The sequence below is a fragment of the Marmota monax genome, unplaced genomic scaffold (assembly GCF_021218885.2).
Source record: "Marmota monax isolate L192 unplaced genomic scaffold, Marmota_monax_Labrador192_F-V1.1 WCK01_AAM20220418_F8-fsc00007, whole genome shotgun sequence".
Lineage (NCBI taxonomy): Eukaryota > Metazoa > Chordata > Mammalia > Rodentia > Sciuridae > Marmota > Marmota monax.
Window position 1 is genome coordinate 24620959 of NW_026692781.1, and position 26099 is coordinate 24647057.

The following is a 26099-nucleotide window of genomic DNA, read 5'->3' on the forward strand; positions in this document are numbered from 1 at the left end:
TTGTCAGTAAAACTTTAAAAGATGCCAGGGTGCAGTTTTCCAGTGACAAGCAGCTAGTTTATAGGAACAAATGGATAAAAACATTTTTGAAAAGGGGATGTAAACATTACACTAGCTCTGGATCCTCCAACTCCTCCTCTGTAAGAAGCTACAGTAGCTCTTAAAAAGTTAAACAGGCATGCTTTGGGCCCTGCATGAAATTCAGTCTTCTACCCAGTCTATGGCTGTACAGAAGACAAAGGTTTATCTGAGTGAATAAACTGAACCCGTAGTTCGATAAATTCATGTTTGTAGAACTATTTAAGGTATTAAAAGGTCTGGTACAATATAATAATAATGCAGATGGAACTATCAAATCCATCAAGCTACTGCAGTAAATTCAGATGCTATCCAGAGCTGGCAAGGTAATGTCAAGAAAGTTAAACTTGAAGAATGAGAGTTGGATTTCTAAATGAGATCAGGAAAAAAAGAAAGCAGAGTTAATAGGGGAAATCAAGACTGAAACAATCAACATTACAGCAACATTTGGAGGAGGGTTTAAAAATCAATTCTTTCTGCTTGTTGTAAAATTGTTCTGCCAAAAAAGTGACATTGTTATATACCTTTTATTTTTTGGTTTATTTAATCTTCTTTAACACAGCCATTGTTAGTTCACAAATCCAATATGTGGGGTTACATTATTATGAAATAAGACAAAACTGAATGGGTTATACCATCAATACATTTTGCTAATCCTATCCCTTTTATTAAAGACAAAGCATAGTTTGTTATCATTGTCTTGGATTACGTCTATTTGTTAGATTATTTGTAGTGGTATATACTAAAGGTAGGGCATTTGCTCTCTGGGTCCACTATCTTTGAACTATAACTTAACAAAACATTAGCATTTTGTAATTAAAAATAGATAAAGCAATATGTTAGTATAATGTTAGGCAACAATAAAAATTACCCTGTCTGAATGAATGTGTACACATATATAAACATGCTTTAAGAAGTTACAAAACATTAATATTCTGTGAAATTAATATATAAATAAAATATGACCTGGAATGAAATCACTATTATGTACAGAAGAGGAAAAATAGCACTCTTCCCTTCTCAAACCTATAGACTTTAACAGCTTATAAACTAACATCACATTATATGTAGTATAGAGGTTATTTCAAATTTAGAAAACATTAAAGAATAGTATGGTCCAACTTCCTACAAAGACAGTACATATTATTAACTTTTCGAAGATGTATACTTATTTCAATGTTAAAGAGACAACATTCTACTGAACTTCTTCCAAGAAATAGTTGTACTTCCTTTTGATTATTGAGAAAACAATGCAGCTTTAACACAATAAAATATTTGTTGTAGTATTTGAAAATATTAGAAAATAAAATATTGTGAAGTTATAACATGTTATTCCAGGATAAAGAAATATTTTTAGTATTGTTATTTAAAGAGTGAAATAATTAGCTTAATATTGTAAAGATTTCACTTTTAAGCACACATTTTTCCCTCTGTCTTCATTCTCCTTGGCATTCTTTACTTTCCATTTCTCTTATTTCTCAACTTCTTCCTCTTAGTTTTCTTTTCTAACAAGCCTTGCCTTTACTCCATGCTGAATGTCATTAGCTATCATTGTCTTTCAACTTTCCTTCATTTCCAAAAAAACAATGGGTCTTATTAACTGAAAAACTGCCTGAACATTCCCTTCTACCTTTAGTAAATATTTGCTTTTTAAAATATAGCTGTTTTTACCTTACACACGTATGAATATTGTGTATCACCCACTTAAAGATTCGATTCACAGAAAACTGTAGAAATTCACTGGATGACTAATGGCACATGATTCAACAAGCTGATGGAATGACAAAAAATTAATCACATTTCACAACTGGTATTGTAACTGTCCTCTGGTTTTCTCGACTAAGCCAAGTGGATCAGTGTTTTCTCAACTGCTCCATTTCTTCTTCCTGACAATTTTGGAGAAATTCTACAGCAACACAACCTAAGAGCAAATTGAGTGGATCCTCTGTCAGGTTGCTTTGTTGGCCTCATGTACGTACGTTGCCACTGTGTGGCCAGTGGAGACTCCCTGGACAATGACATTAATGAGTGGGCAGTATGGAGATAGGGAGGAGCTGGTTTCCAGGCTCTGTCGCCCATTTAACCTGGGGCACAGGCTGGTGGCCCTGGGCTCCAGGTTTAGGCGGTTTGGTCCACCTGGAGCACAGCTGGATGCACAGGTTCCTCATTCGACTGCTCTATCACCTCTGAGGTCAGCATGTAACCACCTTCATAGCACACCTTCTGTGCCTGTTCCAGGGCCACCGGCTCTTCTTCTTCATCTTCCACGATTGTCAAGTCAATGTTGCTGTCCATCCCAGAGTTATTCCCTCTGAAGGCCCCCTTCTCAGTATCCCCTTCTGTGTTCTTCCCTTCCAGCAGGGAACTGGGGAGGGATGCTTCAGAAAGACCCTCTGCAAGCGAGCCCTCTTCATGGTCATTTGGCATCTGCTCACTGCTTGCCATGTCTTCTGACTTGCTCTCATTTTCTGCAGGGCTTTCTCCCTCTCGGACTTTCTTTCGACCAAAAGTGAGGGGAGAAACCTTGAAGGGGGAACTTTTCCCTGAGGATGTTTTCTGGTGATTGGATGTAAGAGATTTCTTAATCTTCTCTCTCCTCTCTACAGATACGATCTTGGTCCCCAGCTTGTTCATCTTTTTCTCAATGTTCTGGCGAGAAAAGGCTTTCTTGAGGCTATCTACTTTCCTGAGGCTGGATCTTTTTATTTTCTCTGCCCTACTTTCTTCCATCTTTTCCTCTGCACTGTCTTCCAGGGTCTCCTCCTCGTGGGCTAATTCATCATCGGAGGAGAGGTCCACCGTGTGCAAGGTTTCCTCCAGGGACTTGTTCTCATCAGCAAGCTCCTCCTTCCCTTCCACTGGGCTGGGAACCGGCTCTTTCACAAACACACTGGCAGGGATCTCATTTTCTTCCTGAAAAGATGGACAATGTAGATGGACAATGTTAATAGCATATTTCACAAATGGTCCTAAATGGATGTAATGGGTGTGTCTTTTCTGGGGGATAAAAATGTCAGAAAAGTGGTTGTGGCTTTGGTTTTCTGGACTGGGGAGCATTCATTCTAAATTGGGCAAGTCCTTTCCCTTAGGCTGGATAAGGCCAAGGTCTGCCTGTTGGGAATAGCATGAGGACAGCTGGCAAAAGCGCTATCAGTGACAGGCAGCAGGGAAGTGGGCTGTGACTCAGATAGACCAGGAAGCTGCCTAGATAAAAGGAGCTAAAGTAAGTACTGTACTGTGAACCCAGAGGCCCTCTCTTTCCTACCCTCTCTCCAGGTCACAGGGCTCAGCTCCTGCCAAAAACCTATTGCAAAAGCCCTGAAGTTTGAGATGAATGATCAAAGATGGGGGTTGGGGGAGAAAACAGAGAAGTCCTAAAGTGCCAGACACTATGTAAAGTCTTGTTTCGTTCCCTCCCCAGCTAGATGTCAGCAGTGAAGCTCTGCTCAGAAGCACACAGGTGTCTTGCTGATGACATCATTTGAGAGTAAGAGGAGCAAGGGCTCACCTTCTTGAGGCTCCTGCTCATGAAGGTCACGAAGCAATGTGTTTTAGGATAGGCTTTGTGAGAGCTCAGGGGTAGGGGAGATACCAGGGTCATTTTTAGAGTTGTGAGGGATTACACTGACGGGCATTGCATATCAAGTCTCTGTTGCTAAATAGTTTCTTTGGGCAAGAAGCCTTTGGCCCTTATCTCCATCTAATAGTAAGGAGAGAAGTTTGAAAAGCTGCCCACCCTCTTCCATATTCCCAGAACATCCCTCCAGATGGCCTTGCAATAATAGTTCAGGGTACAAAGTCCAAGGACTTGCTGCCAGAGTGCTGGGCAATGGTGCTTCCATGCTCACCAGGGAGGTTGAATCCATATTTTTATGGTTTTCTTTAAATATTAGACAATGAGAGGCCTTCAGCCAGGTGCCATGACATTTTCACTGGAAAGAATGGCACAGGATCGGATGTGTGGCAGAAGGCCCCAGTCTCCGTCTTTGCTGTACTGCTAAATGGCTGTGCAGCTTCAACAAATAACTTAATCTCCTTGAGTCTCAGTTTCTTCCAAATATGAACCAAAAGGATTTGACCTAGATTAGCAGCTTTCAAACTGCACTCCCAGGGGCACCAGGGTTTCTGCAGGAATGTGGGAGGGGGTAAGTCTGCTGAGCCCCTTGCCACCCCTGCTGCCATCAGAGCCTCAAGGTGACCTGATTATATCTTGGGCTGCCCAGTAAAATTTCAGTTTGAAAATGACTGGATTTAGTGGGCTTAAAAGTCTACTTGAGATCTAAACTTCATGCAAAGTTCATGTTAATGGTAAAGACTTCTTTTCTGGCTTTGTAATTTTGAAACATCTATAAAATTGCATTATAATTGAAAATATGCTCTGAGTATGACTATTTTTTAACTTCTTGATATGAAGATTAAGTGAACAAATTTTTGATATCATAGAGAAACTTAAAACTCCTTAACTACTGAAGAGCATAATTACAGTACTCTGAAGAGATACAGGTCTTTGCCTTCCCTTATACACACACTCATATAGTATCCTGTTCATTAATTGGTTAGAAACAAAGGAGAAAGTCCTGGGAGAGGTGAAGAGCAAAAAAGTCTGTTTAAACAGAGACCATGTGAGAGGGAAGTTATTATACATCCTGTTTCCTAACGCTCTCCTCACACCCTCCCATTTTGTATGTCATGGAAAAAGTTAGGTACACAGTGTGAGAAAAAGTGAAGAGGTGAAAGGAGCATGGAGTTACTAGGAGTCATTTGTGACCTGGGCTTTTGCAGATAGCCACTTTTCTCTTGCTTCAAGCTGAGTTGCTTAGCTTTACTGAAAAGCACTCCCCATGAAGGAAGGAATTTTCACCTCTTATTCCCTGCTGTGTCCTCCACACCCAGAGCTCAACAGGGGCTTGTCCAAGAAGTGCTCCTTGGGTAAGGTGGCTTTGTAAGAAGGTCCCTAGGGGGTGGGAGTGCAGATGGCTACACTGTCCTGTGGGGCTTGAGGACTACCAAATAATGGCCTGTCTCTATACCAGTTTGCTGGATGCTGGTGTCCCTGGAAAATGAGGAGAAAACAAGGCAGGGCAATGGTTTCCCTTTTAAAAGGAAGGATTTTATTCTCTGTGGGTGAGTATTACTGAAAGCAGGGAGACAACAGAAATAGCTAGGGCTCTGATGCTTAGTCCAGAAGTGAAATTTCTTCTGGGGTTTGACAAGAGGGTTGGGAAGGTTTGACAGATGTTGCTTGCAGGAAAGGAAGAAACCAAGAGTTCAGTGAAATGTTATTAAAAGTTCTCAGGGAGGAAAGCAAAAACTCAGGCAGAAAACTGTTAAAAATAAGCATTGGTTATCAGAGAAGTGGTACATTTTATATAGCATAATCTTTCAGGGTAATCAAAAGTCATAAATTGGATAACTTCCCTTTCTTTAACCCTAACTAAAGGTAGGTATATTAATTGTACTTCTAAAAGAATTAAACTACTATTATTTCAGTTTTCCTTAAATTAAGTTTTAGTATTAACCAAACATAGTTTCTGTAAGATCTTAAGACTCTTTTGTCTCTATTTTCACCTATCCTCTGAGGATAGCTTTGAGGAAAATGTTTTAGAAGGTGAATCAGAAGAGATCATTGGTAGATACAGGCTGAATCTGTGGGGTGGGAGCAGGTGTGGAGGGAAGGTGGAAACCCAGTTGAACTCTTTTGTAAAATGCCAGGGAAATTTATACAAGAACTCTTTTGATGCCAACTATGGAAATTAACCCAGCAGGAACAGAGATAATCCAGAATGAGCTGGATGTGTCTTTGAGTGAGATACATCTTCTTGGCTAACTGCTATGCTTCTGCTGTCATTTTAATTACTTGAGCAGTATTTTATGTTCTGTCTACTGGACAGTGTTTATTTTGTGGCTTCTTACGGCATCCACTCTGGAGGCAAACTCTTTTCACACAGAAATTTGTAAATGTGCAAGCACATGTAGGTCTTCCCTTTCCATGATGTTTGTTTCAATATACAAAAACAAAACAAAACAAAACAAAAACTGATACTTTTCAAAGTCTGTTCTTTTGAAAGACATATGCATGGTGTTTGACCATGAAGTATCTGCTATGGGATAGAAACTCGAGTTGAACTTCAGATGATGAATCCTCCATAACTGCCCCCTCCCTGAGATGCCTAGACTCACCATGTGCCTGGGCATGCAATCCTCTCGCACACACCTCATGGGAACACTTGATATTTCACATACTTACAGGTGAGATGACTGACTCTTCTGCCTTCAGCTTCCTGTTGTAATGTTTTTGATTTGCTTTCTCTTACAGATTCTAAGACTGACAGCTATTTCAAGGGAGAGGACCAAGTAAGTACACATCCCTAACTGTCACTACTTACTTATGCTAGTTAACCATCTGTCTACTTAAGGGTTGTGACTCCTTAAAATGGCATTAAGAATCCTTGTGGGCCGCTTTGCTTCCTTGGGCAGTTCTACCCACTAGGAGCCCCAAGGAGAAGCTGGTTATTTGTCCTTTGTTTTCAAAAAGGTCCTCAGCCTGGACTGATGCAGGTGTTTGTGATTCTGACCTTTCACAAGGACCCTGAGGAGGTTTTCAAAGGAAGGGAGAATTAAACAGCACACTTCAAACATATATGATGGATATGCTGGCAGCATAAAAAAGAGAAAAGGAGTGGAAAGAACTCTTGAGAATTGGCATTTTTCCTTGCAGTCTGGCTTGTTGGCTATTTATATTGATTCTTGTGAACCAGTCGTCCAGTCTTGCATGTAAATACAATGCAGAGAAACTTGCCAACCTGCTGGGCACTTCTTGAGTTGAAGCTCATGGAAGTGAATCTTTGTGCCTATGCAGGCATGCACGCTTTTAAAACGAGGAGAATCCATGACCAGCCTTAGAGAAAGAAATCAACCCTAAGTCATTTAAAAGCCTGAATAAGGAGAGAGAAGCCAGCAGTTTGCTTTCCTGTCACTAAATAATCATTCTTGACATTAGACAAAGATAACAAAGGATGTCATACTCCTACAGGGATGTAGTGGCATCCCAGAGAGATATGAAACCATAAATTTGTGTCCATGGAATATTTTATCCAATAATTTCTAACTAGTAGTTATTAAAATGGAACTATGCCCACCTGACATTGTGATTTATAGGTCTCCTACACATTGATGGTTTTCTCCGATTTGTGTTTCTGAGGTATAGATTGCCAAGCGGATAAAGCCATTGATTAGAACTGCACCCCTAGGGCAGCTGTCGGTGGAATCAGCAAGTCATAAGAATAAAATGCATTAGTTATAATCCCTGCGCAGTCTTTTGCATTCTGGAGGATTTAAAAGTTTCATTATTTTTCAGTGTTATCAAGGGTTTCATTTTTTTTTTTTTTTTTTTGGGAGCACACTGGTTAGGTGTTCTTAGTTATTCATAAAAGACACAAAACAAAACAAAACAAAATAAAAAAAAATCACACTGAATTATTTAAAAGCTGATATAGAAAACCCAGTTTTGAACTTTACCACCATGGGATTATAGTGTTTGTTTTTACTCATTTCACAATTCCACTCTGTAATTTCTATTATTAACAAAATGAAACATTGCTAGTGACTTGGTTTCTTAGGGCCTCTGCTTCTTTGATATCAAATGAATTTAAACTAAATGATTATTAAGGTGCTTTCCAGCTCTAAAATATTTGATTGTGTGATATTAACCTAAACCCTACAAAACAGAATTGTAGAAATGATTCCATGATGTACTCATGCCAAATGTGTTTTGCTTCATGGCAAGAATCAAAACTGCAGGAACTGAGTTGTATGGGAGAACTTTTTTTTTTCATTCATTAAATTCCAACAAATACAAATTACAAAAAGTGGAAAGGGCAACATTTACTTGGAAGGCTTACACATGACAAAGAAGCTACTTTTTTTTTCTTTACATATAGGAGAAGGTAATGATTTTTTGAAGATGAATCAACAGTAATCAGTTATTCATTTAAAGTGCCGGGGGCAGTGCTGTTATTCAATAAATGTAATAACAACAAGAAGAACTAGTATTTTGTTATTTTATAAACTAAAAGGGCATTGCTGTGTAACATATCAAAACCAATATCTCATTATAGGAATGTTAATCAATGTGATAGAAACATGGCAAGTTGTTGTAGAAAGGTATCTTTGATTATCTGTATTTCTATTTCTTCCAAGTTTGTACTAACTCAACGGTTTTTAGAGCAGTGTCTTTGGATAAAGTACAATCTTTTTTTAAAAAAAAAATCAATTTTAAAACAGTCCTAAGATATTAAGCTTTTAGCACTTTTCTAAAATTCTGATCTCATCTAAGGAACCAAATGATTAATATTTGAGCACATTTATAGGCTCAATTCTCCAGAAATGTATCCACTGCAAATATCTAACCTTTCTATTTTTTTTCACCCAATTTCACAATTTTATGTGGAGGAAAGTGTAAGCTGTCCATGAGTACTCTCATTTTGTTCACTGGATTCAAAATTATTCCCCAACTGCTTTTTCAAATAGTCATTACTAGAACCTTAAGAGGACATAAGTGGACACCGTGCCCTCAGGGCCAGTTACTTGTGAAATTCTAGCCTCTTCAACCAACAGAGAAAATTTCCTCTTAACTGTAAATCCACTGATTTTTCTGTACAAATTGTATTTTTTTTTAGTCAAAGATAGGTAGGCATGCTTATAGGCAAAGTCTTAGTCTTTGTCTATCTATAACACTTGCTTTTTGATTATTAATGCCTATGTTTTTTATTTTATTAATGCTGGGTCATGTCACAGTATTTTGAATTCAAACATTGATTTTGAGCTGTTGAAAAAAACTTTAAAAAGGAAAGATGCTGAGTTTAATGAGGACTTAAAAATTTATTTAATTGCTCAAAGGGAGTTGATTGTTTCTCCGGTTTTAGATACTACTGGTAATAATTTGAAGTAATTGCTAAGAAATTAGATGCTTAACAGCTACAGCGATGTTGTAAAGTTCAGCACAGATTTCAATAAATAAATGACACGTTTTAAGTAGCACAGATTAAGAACAAAGTTTGAAATGAAATAAAGCAAATATTTTAGTGTCTAGTCAACCAACCAACCAACCAACCAATATACATCTGTAGATTTTGGAGAAATGACAAGACTTCACAAACTGGAAACATAATATTTGCAATATTCCAATACTAATAATGTCCAGGGGAGCAGATTTTCTTTTTTGCATTCTCTTATTTTTACATAATTTTGTCTTGAACAAGAAAACCAATAGATTGAGTAAGGGAAAGTCCAGCATAGTGTTTAAGTGGATACTGAAAATGAGAAACTATGTAAAGATACAAGTGGCATCTGCTACACTACCTAATCTCCACTTTTCCTGCAGGTCTAGGACACATTCCCCTTCTGCTACATTGTGTAGATGCTGCTGATACTAGAAGGGTCTACTTAGAGAAGGTCTTTTGGGCAGATTACTATACTTCCTTGGCAACATGACATAATGCTGATTTCAACATGATGGTAGGCATACCATGCATGTGTGTGTGTGTGTGTGTATAAGCTTCAACTCAAAAGGCATCTGCACAGCTGTTTTAAGATCCTGGGAAGGGTGGGGTTAGTTTTGATCCAAGAGCCATAGTTCTAACCAAGTATAAGTGTGGCCTCCTGTCTGAGCAAATGCATTTCAGATCCACTCAGTAATAGCGTCTTATTCATTGAGCACTTACATCACTGTTTAAAATGTTATTTCCTTATTCATCACCTTACAAAAGAAAGATGAGAAAGAAAGTACCAGTGTCTAAGAACATATACATATATTCTGGGGTCAAATAGATGTGAGTTTGAATCCTAGCTTCACCATTTGTTTACTAAGTAACTTCAGACAAGAAGTAAACACCTCTGACTCTCAGCATTCTTATCTCTAAATTGGGGATACTTGAAATAATGCCCAGAAAGATGCTTAGCAGTATATGCAGGGCTTGTTGAATGCTCAAATATAATTTTTCTGATATTAATATTTTCAGTGTATAGATGAAGAAACAGGCTTGGAGAAGATATAAATATGTCAAAGATCAAATATTTGTAAGTGATGAAACTAGGATTTGTACCAGTTTGATTCTAAAAATTACCTTTTCAACCATTGTACTGGACTGCTTTCTAACACATATGATTGCTGTCCCTTGGCATCCTTGCTACCCTACTGAAACTCCAGCTTCAAGAAAGAACAAGAGAAAAAGCAATCTTCCCACTGGGAACGGTAGTTGCATTTGTTTCTCCAAATCATCCTCTTGCAATGCCTTGAGACTTGTGATTTCTCATATCCCTTAGGCCAATAAAGGACCCTACACAGCTTAAGAAAAGGCCAGTTACTTGCTTCTAGTTCCATGACTCCTCAAATACTCTTCAAAAATATCCCTGGGGTTGCTTGCAAGAGGGACCCAGAACGGAGTCTGAGCAGATTGTTTTAGATTCTCTTAGCTTCCATTTGGTCTTGAGCACACTGCCTCCCCCACACACACACACTTTTTTTTTTTTTTTTAATCTTTTCTCACTATGTGGAGAATCCTACTGTTTCTGGTTGCAATTTTACACCTGTCAGTCCAATGTGACAAAACAGGTGACCATGTCAGGCCCTCATCAACAGCACGTGCCTTTTAGTTACCCAACAGTATATATATTTTTAACATCAGTTTCACAATTCTCTTGAACTTCTAGTCACATTACTCCCTCCTTATTCCCCCCAACACAAACATTTGCAGAATTCTGTGTATAAACAAAACAAAAACCAATCCCAATAAATTGTGCTTTTCCTTTACTAGATAAATACTTTCTCCCATTCCTTAACTGAGGAATGAAATGCAAGATAATATCCCTCATTCATAATGAAAAGGGGGGTGGATTTCCTTTGGTGACAGAGTTAAATAGGACTGTACATGTTTGATTTTGTTTAGAGATCACTATTTAATTTAGGAATGGCTTAAGACCTGAGATTTCTACTATCTTTTACACTAATAAAGTGAGGATCTCATAGGCTTACCGTATCTCTTTTCAGTTTATCTGGTATGTGAAAATCTATTGCATTTGTATCAAAAGCTGAAAAGTTTCTTGACTGTGAAAGCCTTCAAGGTGCAGGAGAGCATCAGCTGCCTAAACTTTTATAACATTCAAGTGTAATTTTTGAGGAGGACAAAAAAACAACGGAATGAGTCTTTCCTTTTATGGGTATAGGAAGGCTTGGGTTCTAACTTGGCAGAGTAGATTCATTCAGAAAAAGAAGGCTCCCTCGGTTTAAATCTCAATTTCTACATCTTTCTTGGGAGATGAAGGCTTTCCCTGTGTGCCTTTCACAATCAAACTGTTGGTTATAGCCTCTCCCCTCCATGGCTTTGAAATCCTCTCCTATTCACATGGTCACAATGAGACAGCCCTGAGGCAGGATGGCAATCGCTTCCTGGGCTCTGGGCTGGCTGGGTTCCACCAGGCGGAAGGGCTTCCAGCCCTAGGCAGGGCTGCCCTTGGATTCACAAATGCCCACCACTTGGCAGAACAATGGCCCTACGCAATCTCCCTGTCCCCAAATAGCCTCTTGCTACATTAACTGCATCATTGATGCATTAAAAAAAATTAAGTAGCCTTTTTATTCTAAGGCAACCATTTGAAGGAGAAAATATTCAAGACTAGGCTTTGTGACTGTAACTGATAACACTCCTTTTATTTTACTTTATAGATGTGGTCTCTCTGAGCAATGAGAGGCATATCTAGTGTTTGTAAAGAGTTATGCTCTGCATTTTTAGTGCATCATTTGTTAGAAAAAGAACTCAACAAGATTGCTTTGCCCAAAAAAGTCTTTAAAGAACAAGGCTAGTTCAACTCTAATGGAATCAATCAATCACTTGGTTAGTCCCCAAAACACTGGCGGCCTTTGGAAAAGGGGACAGTTGAAATTGTTATGAGTTTCTTGATTTAAACAAAACAAAACAAAAAACTTATGATTACAAAGAGCTAATAAGCAGCCACTGAATTAAGTTGCCCTGTTCAGCTAACAGCTGCTGCCAATGTTCCTAATGCAAAGAGACAAACGAGTTTGACTAGGGTGGGTACATGCACCTGCCTGTCTCCTCAAACTATATGGAATGCATCCAGGTGCTCACTGAAAAATGACCCCACTTTCCCAACCTCAGGGGCATCTACCTTGGTTTTAAGCTGAAACGACTTGGGAAGTTCCCACTCCTGTATGCAGATTTCACATTTGCTGCAGGCAACCCAGGGACAATGCCTCTTGTGTGTGATCCCTGACAGGCAGGACAGATGTAAAAATGGCCATGAGAGCCAGGAGGACTGAGATCATGAATGTTGAAGACCCCCCACCCACGTGTGAGGAGGTGTAGGGGACACTGACCTGGAAGATGAGCACTTTGAAATGGTTGCGTCTGAGGAGTTGAGCGTGGTTATTCTCCAGCCGCTTCACCTGTGCGCACTGTCTCTCCATGCGCTCCTTGACAGCGCGAGTGTGGGCGCTGACCTTTCGAGATTTCTCCAGCAACTTGCTCACGGTGTTGCTGGTAGAGGCCTGGTATTTGGAGAGCTTAGTGAGGTCGTTCTGGATGCCCTTCACTGAGCCCTCCAGGCTGATCTGCCGCTGCTCCATCTTGTGCTGGTTCTCTTGCACGGTGTCCAGCATGTTCACCAGCTTGTCTAGGAGCGTGTGCACCGTGACGGCGTTCACCTTCGAGTTGTCCCGGATAGCCTCCTCCGTGCACCCCAGGTTCAGACTGGGGCTTGGTGTGGAGGAGGGAATCGGGCTGGGGCTTGGTGGCTTCTCTTGGCTCATGTCAGAACTCGGGTGCTGGAACTTTTCCGCTTGTGCAGCATCCTCTCCCATGGTTGGACAGATGGGAACAATCTCTCCTGCTGGGAGATTCTTCTTGCTGGGGTGAGAAGGGTGGCGGTGAGGGTGCAGAAAGAGGCCCTCTGGCTTAAGCTCTGAGCACCGCTCTTCAGGCTGGCAGAGGTTCAGACAGGCAACAACTGGCTAAGCTGATCAGGGGAACTGCATTCCAGCTGCTCTTAAAGGTCCTACTCCACCCAGTGGGAGGCGAAGGTTACAGAACTGAGAACCACTCAGAGTTCAGAAGCATGCACACACTTCCTTACCACGTTCTCCACTGCACACAGCACTTTGGTGCAGGTTTTGCTTTTCTTTCCTATTCCTCTTCCCCTTTTAAAATAAGTTCAATGCCATATTTCAATCATGACTTCATCTAGAGGCGGAGAAAAACATGCTAAGTTGGCCCAGCTCCACAGCCTCCAATTGGCTAAAGCTAGTAAACTTTTCTCTGGCTGCTACGCTACAGAGACTGTTTTTTCTTCCTGGATACGAGTTATTATAACGGAAAGTATTGTTTGCATTTGCCCAAGAACTGACTGATAGGCTGCAGAACACTGGGTGCCCTAGTGGGAGTGGTACAGTTTAAAAAATATGTGCAGCCAAGTTTGTGTTGTAAATTTCTCATTTGCAGAGAAGTGGAAGTTCTGATAATGACAAGGAAAACAGCCCAGTTCTTCCTTTTATTCTTGCAATCAGGGATGCAGTGGAAGTTGAAAGAGACTGAACTTCAGGGTTGGTAAAATAATCAATATTATGGAGTATTGTCATAGTGTTTTTTGAATGACCACTTTTTTTTTTTTTTTTTGAGAAGCCTTTTGCCCTCCCCAAAGTGGTTCCTTTAAAAAGCTAAATGCTTTTTTGGTTTTACCTAATTTTGAACCCATGGTGAAAGATCTTTTCAAATGCCCATCTCTGCAAGGCATTTATTGACACGTGCCCAGAAGTGTGACTGCAGGCCGGTTGAGCCGGAGTGTTCCTAATGTTTGACATTTCCAAATTCCTGCTCAGTGAAGTGGCACACCTGTTCGCAAACCTAGTCCTCCTTAGCTGAGCCCTAAGGACATGGGGCTTATTTCCTAAAACGACTTTACATGCTTGAATTGGTTTTAAATGTATCCAGTCTTTGAAAGTGGAAGGAAGTTTGTAGCAGGTCTTCTATGAAAAGTTTAGAGAAGAATAAGTGCTAGCCCATATTGGGTCAGGGATTGATAATGGAACAATGCTATTCTTCAATGGCAATATCTGCATGTAAGCCTATCAATCAGCAGGTCATTTGCTGTCTCATTTGTTGAATTTCTATCTTATGTTATCTGTAGCATCCAGGGAATATTTATAAAGCCTGACCCAAGACCCCACCCTTAATGAATATATCTGCTAGTTAGGAAGATGAGTTGAAGACATGTACCGAGGTCCTCAATTTCCTCAGATAACTGATACCCACTTAAAGTGAATACTTAAAAATAGGAATCAAAAAGGTAAGAAGATTTGATGAGACTTTTATCCTTTAAAAAATAAAGCAATTATTAAAATTAATTTAACTTATATTAAAAAATTCAGTTGGTCAGGGGTGTGTTAAATATTAGAACAAAAGTTGAATCAAGTGTTGGTTTCGAGAAGTTAAATTTTCTAACAAAATTATTCAGTATCGCGATACCATGTCCTTCTGCATTTGACTTCTGTGGGCAAATCATAAAAAGTGTCATTATTTCAAAAATATTTGAGGGCTTCATCAATTTTCCAAGAGCCTCTCTTGAATTTTGACATTCAAATCATTTCCTTTTGAAGCACTTATTGTACATCTTCCACGTGGATTTTTTTTATCTTCTTCAAAATGTTAACTATTCCAGCTGCAGATTTTCATTTGTCAGAAGAGTTGCCCATGATTCAAGGGCTTTTCTAACATTACCTTCATCAACTTTATGATTTTCTACACATTTTGCAAGATGATTTCACATTATAATCACTTCACCCTGATTTTGCCTTGATTTGCACAGATTTTGCATTGCATTGTTGGAGATTATATAATCAGCTGGATAAATAGAGATGTTAGGGAGATGGAATGTAAGGTGTGAAAGGAGAGAGGTTCTTTCTTAAGAAGAAGAATTATTTACATGTACACTTATTTATTTTTTAAAATTAATTTTGAATAATGAAACTATAGCAGTAATCTATTGCTGTGTAACAAATCAGCCTGAAACCCAGTGGCTTGAAGTACCAGTCATTTTATTTATTGATGGTTCTGTGGCTGGCTAGGCAAGGCTCAGCTGGAATGGGTCATCTCCACTGGACATGCTCATTCAGCTGTAGTTTGGGGGGATGAATACAAGATTGCCCTATTCACATTTCTGATGCTTCAGCTGAGATAACTAGAATACTGAGTCTTCTCTTTTAGCCTCCAGAAACTCTGTCTGATCCTTTAGAAGGAAGCCAGATTTCTTCATGTGCTGCCTCATATCCTAAGGAAATAGATGCAAAATTTGCAAGCACTCTTAGAAAGGGTAGGCTCTGGAACACTCCCTTGTCACTTCCACCACAGTCTATGGTCCAAGCGGGTCACAGGCCAAGCTCAGATTCAAGCGAATGGGATAGACACCACAAAGTTATGAGGGGAGCAGCAACCTTTCCCATGGCAAAATGGGAAGCAGCATGAGAGAGATTGCTATAGTCATCCTTGGAAACAATCTACCTCAATGCAAATGTTTTCTTTTAGAAGGCTGTTACAGATAAAAATAAAGGCCTTTGGCCACAATTTCCATTCCATATTCCTTTCTCTTTTATTTGAAGTAATTATTTTTGTGAATATGTTGTCCAGCCTAGTAATCATGGGAATTATAAAGAGCTATGGTGTGCAAACCCTCCTGCCCTGTAAAAGACAGCATGTATCATAGTTAGTAATAGATGCAGACTCTAAAGGCAGCAAGAGTTAATATAAGGATAAAGCACACAACCAAAGAAAACGCCATTAATGAATTAGAATTTGAGGTAACTCTATGTATCCAAATTCACCATTTAGTTCTCCTAAATTACATCCTATTTCTGATAGAAATTGGTAACTTTTTTTCTAGAGGAAAAATTTTTAAAATTGAATCTAACAATTACATACTATGAAGTTTCTTGGAAATTAAGTAGCAAAGTTTAGACCTAATACAGTGACAGATAAAGGACTCCTGGAAGTGAAAGTGACTTGTTAAAGAATAATGACTGAAACAACAGAATGCAAGAGGGTGGGGGGAGCTCAATAGCCTTGGGAAATAAGTTTGAGGCACTGGGGATGTAAAGATGAACTTATTTGCTCACCTTTGCAAGATTCTGACTTAATGGCAGGTAGGTAAATAAGGATATATATATGTATATATATATGTATATATATATATATATATATACACACACACACACACACAGGGGTGGCAACTAGAGAGGGGCTCAACTCTGCTGCCGTCCAGGAATGTGAGGGCAGGACAGGTTATATTTGGGAACTTTAATCTTCTAGTTGACCACCAGCTGCCTACTTTTACCTTAGGTGTGCAAGTCACATAAGCATACAGGTTGCTCTAGGAAAATGCCTACTTTGTTACTGGCCAAGGCATTGGTCCCAAGATCTGTATGGTCTTCCATACAAAATACTTAGAAGCTGGGCATGCTGGTGCACACCAGTGATTCCAGTGGCTTGGTAGGCTGAGATAGGAGGATTGCAAGTTCAAGGCTAGCCTCAGCAACTCAGTGAGGCCTTAAGCAATTTAGCAAGACCCCATCTCAAAGAAAATAAATAAATAAATGGAAAGGTCTGGGGATGTGGTTCAGTGATAAAGATCCCCTGGGTTCAACCCCCAGTACCAAAACCAAACAAATAAACAACAACAACAAAACGAAAAATGAAAAACATAAAACAAACAAAAACAACTACTTAGAGAAGTACTACTCACTTATTTGAGGCAGCTTAGTAGCCTCCTTGCTTGGCCCATGCATTGTTGGTGTAATTAATTATGACAATGATTGGAGTCCTGGAATGAGCCAGGAAATGGAAAGTATTTTTTTCCCAGGGGCTAATGAGGCAGAGAAATCTAAGCTGGCTACTCCATGTATCTTTTCCTCTGGATCCCCATATTGGACTTCAAAAAATTTTCAAAGGTTGGGTTGCCTCTTAAGTAGGAAGCAATGTTGGGGTTGGATGAGTGAGTTAACCATATGAGCAGAAAGAAAAAACAACATAATGACATCCACAGTCTCTACGTTTTAGGATAGTTTACGTGCAATAATAGATAACCAGGAATATGCAATTCTTTAAGAATTATTGTTAACAGTCTTTATTTATTCCCTGAACCCCTCTGTCTAATACTTTTTAAACATATTACTATTCTTAAAGCTTAACTTGTAAGATTACATTATAAAACAAAGGGCTTTGTGAAAATATTCTTACTTAAAGAAAAGTCTAATGTGGGGCTAAATACCAAAAATGGTGGGATAAAGGCATGTTACTAAGATAAAATGGATTAGACAGAAAGCAGGGTGGGGTTGAAGGATATCTGACTGCATCTTGGTGAATCAGATGTACCTTGAATCCTGTACCAACTGCGCCCTGCAGTGGGTACAGGCAGAAAGTAGGGGGCAGTTTTTGGAAAATCCTGAAGGTCCTCTCTGTACCTTATCCTTTGCCAATGTAGTGCAGAGTGAAAAAATTATTCACTTTCACTAGGAATATTAATGACGAAAAGCACATGAATACATGACTCTAATCTTTCCCAAAGTCCCCATAATAACCCATCAATGATAACAACAGAGCAAGGTAAAAGGAATTGCTGTCTAAATGTGTGATAAAGCAAAAATAATATAGAATGTTGGCATTTAAGATAGATTTCACCCACTCTCTATGGGCTGTCACTTTAGGAACTCCAAGATTTTCAAAAATTCCAGATGGGCTTGTGTTCTCAAGGCCTTCTCTGGCTCTTTGGTGCACATGATCCCATGTACCATCTTGAACTTCTCCATATCTGCCCAGTTGTGAACCCTGACCTTTCTTTAAGCGTTATACAATCTACTCAAGGTATTCATCCTGAGTGTAGCAGATGTTAATGGAATTTCAGGGTCATAGTTGGGATGATTTCTGACATCTTGCTGGGTCTTCTGTTCCTAGGTGTCTGTCTTGTTTACTCCTTGGTTCTCCCACTAGTTCATGAAGGAAAATCATTCTCAAATACTGAATGTTGCATCTTATCCTCTATCCCAAGAAGATTTTTTTTTTTTTAAACCATGAATGAGTTTTTCCTTTCCTAAGAATTCTGGCACTAGTTAAGATAAATAAATAAACTCTTGTACTTTTTCTTGGTCAACTTCACAGGTAGGAAATCAAATTAGAAAACCATTCATTTATCATTTATTCATTCATTTATCAAATATTGAGTGATTCTTAGGTGTTGGGAAGACAGCATTGAACAAGAGACAAAGTCTCTTATCCTATAGACACATGTTCTAAAAGAAGGGGAGTTGGACACTGATTATAAATAAAAATACAATGCAATGTTGTCAGACAGTGGTAAGTACTGGAAAGAAAAATAAAGTACAGTAAGGGCCCAGAGAGTGTCCAGGGTGCTGTCTTAGATTGGTTGATAAGAGAATTCCTTTTGGACCACAGCCATTTAAGCAGAGATGTTGTAGAAATCCAGATGACAGGAAAGAACTTCTTCTATAGAATTGTAATTTTTTTAACATAGTGAGGGCACACAACTAAAGATTACATTTCCAGCCTCCCTTTGAGGTGTGGACAAATTCTATTCAATGGATGTGAGCAGTGATGTAGACTGTCTTTAAATACTACCCTTCCAGGATCAGATGTATGCTCTTGTTGGGGCTCAGAAAATAATACCCCAAAGTCTGATATTTTGACCTGCTATGAAACCTTAGAACCTACCTCAAAATCAAGGTCCCTCTTATCTTCCCTTGTTTCCACACTCCTATCACAGGGAGGAACTTTGTGCAAAGTTCTCTTTTCTACATGATGGGATCCACCTAAAGAGGAACACACCTTGAGTCTTGCTGAAATTGCATTAACCAGGTAAGACTAAATTCATATCCTATAAGGAGAAAGACTGAAGTCTGTCAATTTATCTGGACAGAACTTTGTTACTGTTATGGTTTAGATGTGGTGCCCCCTTAAAGCTCACATGTGAGACAATACAAGAAGGTTTGGAGGAGAAATTATGGAGTTATAGCCTTAGCCTAATCAGTGAATTAATCCCTTGGGGGATTAACTGAAGTGGTAGGGTGTGGCTGGAAGAGGTAGGAATTGGGGCATGGCTTTCGTGTATATATTTTGTATCTGGAGAGTGGACTCTCTCTCTGCCTCCTGGTCACCATGATGTGAGCTGCTTTCCTCTACTACCCTCTCCCACCATGATGTGCAGGCTCAAACTCGAGCGCCTAGGAATGGAGTCGACCTTCTATGGACTAAGACCTCTGAAACTGTGAGCCCTCAAATAAATTTTTCTTTCTCTATAATTGTGCTGCTAGGGTCCTTTAGTCACAGAAGTGAAAAAGCTGACTAAAATAGTTATCCACCACTGTGCCCTACTTCAGTCCCATAGAGAATCATTTTCAATCTTTGACTCAGGAGCCCATTGAACTTTGTCCCAGGCTGTTGTACATTAGCAAGACCATACAACAATGGTTGTAAGTTCTCCTAAAAACTATTTACTATTCTGCTAAAAATTGTCTATGTTCCCTTTCTCCCTATCCTTGATAAAAAAAAAAAAAAAAAGTGGATATAAGTTTCCTAATAATGTGATGAAGTGGGTGATTTTATTCAATTCTCCCATGTGGCAATTTTTTCCCCTTTTGTACATTACTACATCTACAGGCTTTGCCTCCTATTTCATCTCTTTCATCAGATTATCTCAGCAAATTTTCACCCCTTCACTCCACTGATCACTACCCTATTCCCCCCATACTTCTCTTTGTAGATAGCAAAAGCTTTCTGGTCACTGAAATGGAAACTGCTGAAGATTGAAAATGGCGGCTCTTCCTGTTCTCTGACTTTTGAAGCTCTCTCTCCTTGGTAAACAGAATAAATGATAAGCCAGACATCCCAGGTTCAAATTCAGGAAGGTTATATGACCTTGAACAAATTTTGCCTTTTCTTTCTAGGCCCCAGGTCCTTATCATAAAATGAGGATGATAATAATAATAATAATAATAATAATAATAATAATAATAATTCTTATCTTATTGCTGTGAATTGTTATTAGGAGCAAATGAGCTAATGTTTGTGAACTGTTTGGACCAGTGACTGGAACATGGTAAGCAGCATATGTGTTAAATACATAAGTGAATAAAAACCCTTACTAATCTAATTGTTTAGTTCAGCCTCTTGGCTCTGAAGATGTGATTTCATTTTTTCCCCATAAGTCGTTGACATATTGTGTTGCATATACTATATTAAAAAGTAATACCCCTTCTGCTGTGTCTTTCTGCCTTGCTCATTTACAGAGTAATGTCAAAGAGTACTGTGTAGCACACTTTCAGGGAAATATACAGGGGGGCCTCACCCTTATTTCCAGATAAATCAGTCGATTACTCTAAGTGACTTGCTACGTGCTCAGTGTAGACTTAGAGTTTTAGAAAATATGAAAGAAATATAAATCAAGGTCCTTATCCTGGTGAACTCAAGTCTTTTGGGAAAAGCAAGACTTACGCACAAGAAGCAATTAGAAGACAATACAAGGCAGTACCTAATGAAGTGTTGAAGTTGTCTCTTTTCAGCCTCAGGAAACCCCTTAACATCACAATAACCCTTAGCTTTTGCTTTTCTCATTGCAGAATCCTAAAGCAAACAGGAACTAAGGCAAAAACCTTTAAATTAAAAAAGTAATCTATTAATAATGCTTTTCTAATATTATTGTGCTTTTCTTGTAGTTGTCTCAAGATATTGTTAAGACCTTGAAAAACAATACTTTAAGGAAGTGGGTGGTATTCCACTGTGTTTTTAATATATAAATGGATGCTTGGTGAAGTCTAGGGCTCTGGATAGAATACTAAGGTGAACATATTGATATGGTTCACTTTTTCTTTTCTTACCCGATCTTTTCTACCCTTCCATTTCTTCTTCATGACACCCTTCTATTGTAAATGGATCTTAAATCTCCACTCTGAAGGAAATTCTAGAAATTTTTTGGTCACATGTTTCAGAGTTTACTAAGCCTCATTTTGTTTTGGAAATTTTATTTATTTTTGTTTTTAGATGTACATGGAAGTAGGGTGTATTTTGACATATTATACATACATGAAGTACAACCCTTTCCAATTTTGATCCCATTCTTCTGGTTGTACAAGATATGGAGTTACTCGGATCATGTATTCATATATGAGCTAGTAAGCCTTAGTTTAAAATTGTTAATTTTGAGGTTTATTTTGTGAAGTTGTTCCTTGAAGCATCCTGACAAATGGATGTCTAGGGTCAAACAGTTTTGTCCTCTATTTCAAAAACAAAACAAAACAACAACAACACAAACAAAAACCCCACCAAAATTCAAAGACAACAACAACTTCTAACCCAGTCTTAAAAGGAAATGATATTCTTTTGAAAGCTTTGAGAAGGAAATTCCACAACCATTTTGGTAACCAAGTCTGGTATTTGTCAGGAAGTTCTTCTTCATAGATAATTTAAATCCTTATCGGAGCAATATAAAACCGTTTCCTCTCATTCTGCTCCGTGTTTTGAGTTAATGAACATCCACATAATGGATTTCTATGAATTACCTATTAATCTTCTTTCTGTAATTTCTACATATTCAGGTTAAAATTTAGCATCCCTGAGGAAAGCGAGGCTGTATCTATATAGAACCCTCTGCGACAAATGCTCTTTATCAAAAACATTCTGGCAATGCAGTATGTTTCAGCAATAAAATGTTTTTGCAGGCAAACACTGGGGGTAGCAAGAGCATTTGCTTGGGTGTTGACACTTAGAAAGTACTTGAACCATCTTGAATTATCTCTGAATGCTAAAAATGTGTAGTTCCAAATTCCTCTCTCTCTCTCTGGGCTCACATTTGTTTGCTGCAAAAAACTGTGGCCTTAGGGAAACTATGGCATTATTCCAGTTGAAAAAATGAAACGAGCCAGAAACCCAGGTAACACAAGTAGGTGACAAGAGGAGAAGGGGTAGGGTTTGGCTAGCTGTTCTCAGGTGCTAGTTTTATTAAAACATATTTTTGGTTACTCTTCCTAAACTATTTTGGGCCACTGCACAGACACAATTGTCATATCAGCCCTGATTCATAGCAGACACGATGAGATGTAATAAAACCCAAAAGGAACTCAGTGTCTCTGGGTCTTACTTTCATCATTTATAAAACTAGCATATTTGAGTTCTAAGGCTTTTTCAAGTGAGAACATTTTGTAATTTAATGAATATTTTAATACATTTTTGCAGAGTACTTTTGTTAGTATTGTCTTGAGTTTTCTACCTTAAAAACAATATGGTATTCTTTAGTCACTGCTCACAGCCAAGGCAGTTTTTGAGAGGACTGAGAAATCAAGTGACTTGAACTTGATTTTTCAGGTCTGACTCTCATTATGTGATACTGAGCACTCCAACTTGTGAAGACTGAGTTTCCTCACTTGTAACGTGAAGGTTTTGATGGCATGATCTAATTAAATAATGCAAACATTTATTAGTTATTTCCTGTAATTAAGACCCTTCAATATGACATGGGGGTGAAACTGAGGAAAACTCAAAGATAAAGATGTGGAGAAGCTCTCAATGAAATTCAGGCCTGTGGGCAAGAGGACAGCATTATAAAAGAAAAAAAAGTTTTAGGAGCACAAGAGAGGCAGAGAATGAGTTGCTGAATTTCAAGTATTATGAAAGATGGTGTTCGCCTACAACTGAAGAACCCTTCAAGGAAAGAAATATTCGGTCTGCACTTGAAACACTATAACTGGTGTATGCAGTTCATTGCAGCAGCTACTTAGAACCACAATCTGCTATGGTGATTAGGCATGTCCATTTCTCACTGCTAATTTCACTCCTCTGCAGGGTGTAAGAGAAATGAAAACGTGGGAAGATGGAGTTTTTCCAGTTCAGGGATTGACCTTTAAAAGAATCAGGGCAGAGAGAGGGTAATGAAGCCAGCAAGAGAAACAAGTGTAAATATTCCTGACACAAGACTGAACTAATTTAGTTTAAATGGGAGGAAGCCCGATCTAAATTAGAAAAAAAAAATATTATCTGAATTATAGGATTTAAAAAAAAAGAAATGCAATTATATTACTTTTAAGTATATCTGGTAAGTTGAACTAATTGCTAGAAAAGCATTTATAAGTTTAAGTGCTACTGGAATTTCCTTTTAATGAATAGATATGTTCTGATTCATTAGGACTGTCTTTTTGAATGCATATAATCTATATAAATCATATAAAATGAAATGACTGATTGAGCTCCTTAAATTTTGTCCATGCTGATGATTTGTTTAGCGACCCCCTTTTTATATGACTAGTTCAGAGGCTAACTTGTGTCCAACGTGGAAGCATGTTCTAGTTTTCAAGTTTACAAGTTCGTAGGTCTTGAATAAATGCTCTTGCTCTGGCACTTGTGCCCTAGACATGATGCAACACTACTATAGTCAGATCTCTGGAACTGTAATCCCTAAAAAGTTGAAGCTAAGGAGATATCTTTAAGAGGGAGGCCAGCTGGTTGCCTTGGGTTGTCACCCACCATGAAGTGGTGAGGGGTGTGGCTGACAACTTTCCGGAGCCCTTCTCATTCAAATTATTGATAGCAATTGAAGGATGAACATGAACAAATCAGTCAGGAGAACTGCTTACAATGTCTGCTCTGGCCTGGCTTTTGTTCAGGTAGCAAGGTAGTCGGATCCAGGCACTGGAAGCTGAGATGACAGCGTTTAAAAGGCACCCTTGAAGTGGAAGTGGGTTGGATGCAGAAGCCAGGAACAAGGAGCTACTGCATGCTTTTCACGAGAAGCATTGGAAAACCTGGTAAAAAGTGTGTGAGCTTCTGGGGTTAGCTTTGGGAACTAATCGGACTGATATTAAAATAGCAGGAATTATCATGAGCTGAACTTTGACTGGCCCTCAGAGTTACGTGGCCTGAAATATCCAATTTTTCAGCTTGTAGGTCCAGAAACGTAATCTTACTCACTTACTCTTTGATGATAAGATTTGAGAAAAGTCGATTCATGTTATTCAAATTCACAAGGGAGCATTTATGAAGCCAGGCACTAATTAATGAAGAAAGAACTATCTGGCATAATAAACCGAGTGTTCATTTCCTCTCTTCTGGCTCATGGTACTAGAGGTTGTACCTCCAGTATAAAATTACACGTCAGAAGCTTAGCAAATGCAGAAAAGAAGCAAAAGAGAGATATAGCTAAAGATGTTTCACTGAGGTGAGTGAGGGTAACTATGCACTGCTCAGCCACATCTTGTTCTCCTGGATTTGGCTGGATTTCATGAATCTGAAGTGGAAAAAAGAATATAAGAGCAATGCAGTAGACTTACCATAAAACTAAAAATACTGAATTTGAAAGAATGTGCTTTATTTCATGATTATGTCATTGTAATTTTTGATGTCAAAACTCTTCATTGTAGGGAGAGTAGCATTATCTTTGTCATATTTAAACTTGGCAGAGTAAAAATATTGGCAACCCTATTATTGTTCCTTATTCTTCCTGTTTCGAGGATGAATTGTGGTTCTATGAAATCCCAAAGTTTAAGAACCACCAGTTTAGAAAAATTAACATCAGTGTACTAATAGTTTTCAAAGAGACCCATAGAGAGAAATGTATTGCCACATCAAAGAGTATGTCAAATGTGTATGTATGCATACATAGGTGTATATATTTATGTATTTTACAGTGGAAACAGAAGTTTCACAAAATAACACTGAACCAAATCTCATGCAATAAACTCTGATCTCTCCTGTCTTGTTAAAAATGTCAGTCACTATCCAATAATCAATTGTTGACCTACCAATGGGTCACAGCCTACAATTTGAAAAACACTGCAATAGACTCACAGTCCTCTCTTTCCAGGACAAAGCTGAATAAACACTGGCAGGTGTTTCCTTTTTGGATCTCCTTTTCTAGATTTCATATAGTCCACATCCCTCCTGTTGTAGATTTGTTATCCCGGATAGTTACAAAATAATTGATTAAATAAGGAAGTTTCCTCATGCTAGCCATAATCCTGTCCTTAGGATTTAACTTTGCCACCTTGCTTAGATTGAGAAATACTTGACTTCATTTGGATTTGGAGGTCACTTTGGTCTCTTGAACACAAGGGAATATCCTGGTCTCATTAGCCCCAGCATTTACTAAATGCTTCTTACAATAGGTTTTTTGCAGACTAGCAATTCACATTCCATTTAATTGATTCTATTATCCTCAATTGCAGGGCATGACATTTTAGTTAAAACTCAAATTTGAAATTTGGAGAGGGCCAGAGGGGAGCTCCTTATTCCGACCCTTGAATACTGACCAAGCGTTGGCAGACAGAGTATAGACGAAAGCAGAAAAGACAACTTGGACTAACTAAAGAAATTCACGATTAAGAAGAAGTTAAAATGTCCAAATGTAATTAGTTTGGCTATGTAAACTTAAGAGTATCTAGTTCAGAATGTTGCTGTGTGATTAAATTAGTTAATATATGTGATGTGCTTAGCCATGCCTGGCCCGTAGTAAATCCTCAATTCATTTTAGTCCTTGTTGTGATTATCTTACAACTAGTGGTTGACAGGAGTCATTCATCTGGGCTCATGTCCCAGCTTCCTCACTATTTGTATAATATTAAGAAAGTTAATCTTTCTATACCTCAATTTTCTTACTAAAAATGTGCTAATAATAATACTATAGAGTTATTTAAAGTTGCATGGGGTTAATGACACTGCACTGTGCTATTATATAGAGTTCGATGAATGCTAGTCCACTAGCAAAACTACCAATGCTACCTCATTTTATATTTATCGATTTATTATAATCCTGCTATTACGTACATAGTAATTGAGATCTTCAATTATACATCAGAAGTTTTAGATAGAGCAAAATTTAATTGTGGCCTAGCATTATGTTTTCTTACCAGGGAACAACATTCTACACCAAAGGAATCAAACAAACATGAAACTTCAAATAAG

The 26099-nt window shown here is 38.5% G+C and overlaps 1 protein-coding gene and 1 long non-coding RNA gene across 2 annotated transcripts in view; one reads left to right on the forward strand and one right to left on the reverse strand.

The window, feature by feature from the left end:
- Nucleotides 1–586: 586 nt before the first annotated feature.
- Cavin2 (caveolae associated protein 2) lies at nt 587–13307 on the reverse strand. The gene is made up of 2 exons (XM_046447421.2): nt 12473–13307; nt 587–2991 (listed from the first exon to the last, which is right to left on the reverse strand). Exons 1-2 carry the CDS (start codon nt 12953–12955, stop codon nt 2197–2199), a joined length of 1278 nt encoding a protein of 425 aa, XP_046303377.1. The 5' UTR covers nt 12956–13307; the 3' UTR covers nt 587–2196.
- Nucleotides 13308–23728: 10421 nt separating this feature from the next.
- The window catches only part of LOC124094573 (uncharacterized), a 52066-nt gene continuing 49695 nt past the window's right edge, over nt 23729–26099 (forward strand). Inside the window, exon 1 of the long non-coding RNA XR_006852280.2 lies at nt 23729–23947. This is a non-coding gene — a long non-coding RNA (uncharacterized LOC124094573). The remainder of the gene's footprint in view (nt 23948–26099) is intronic.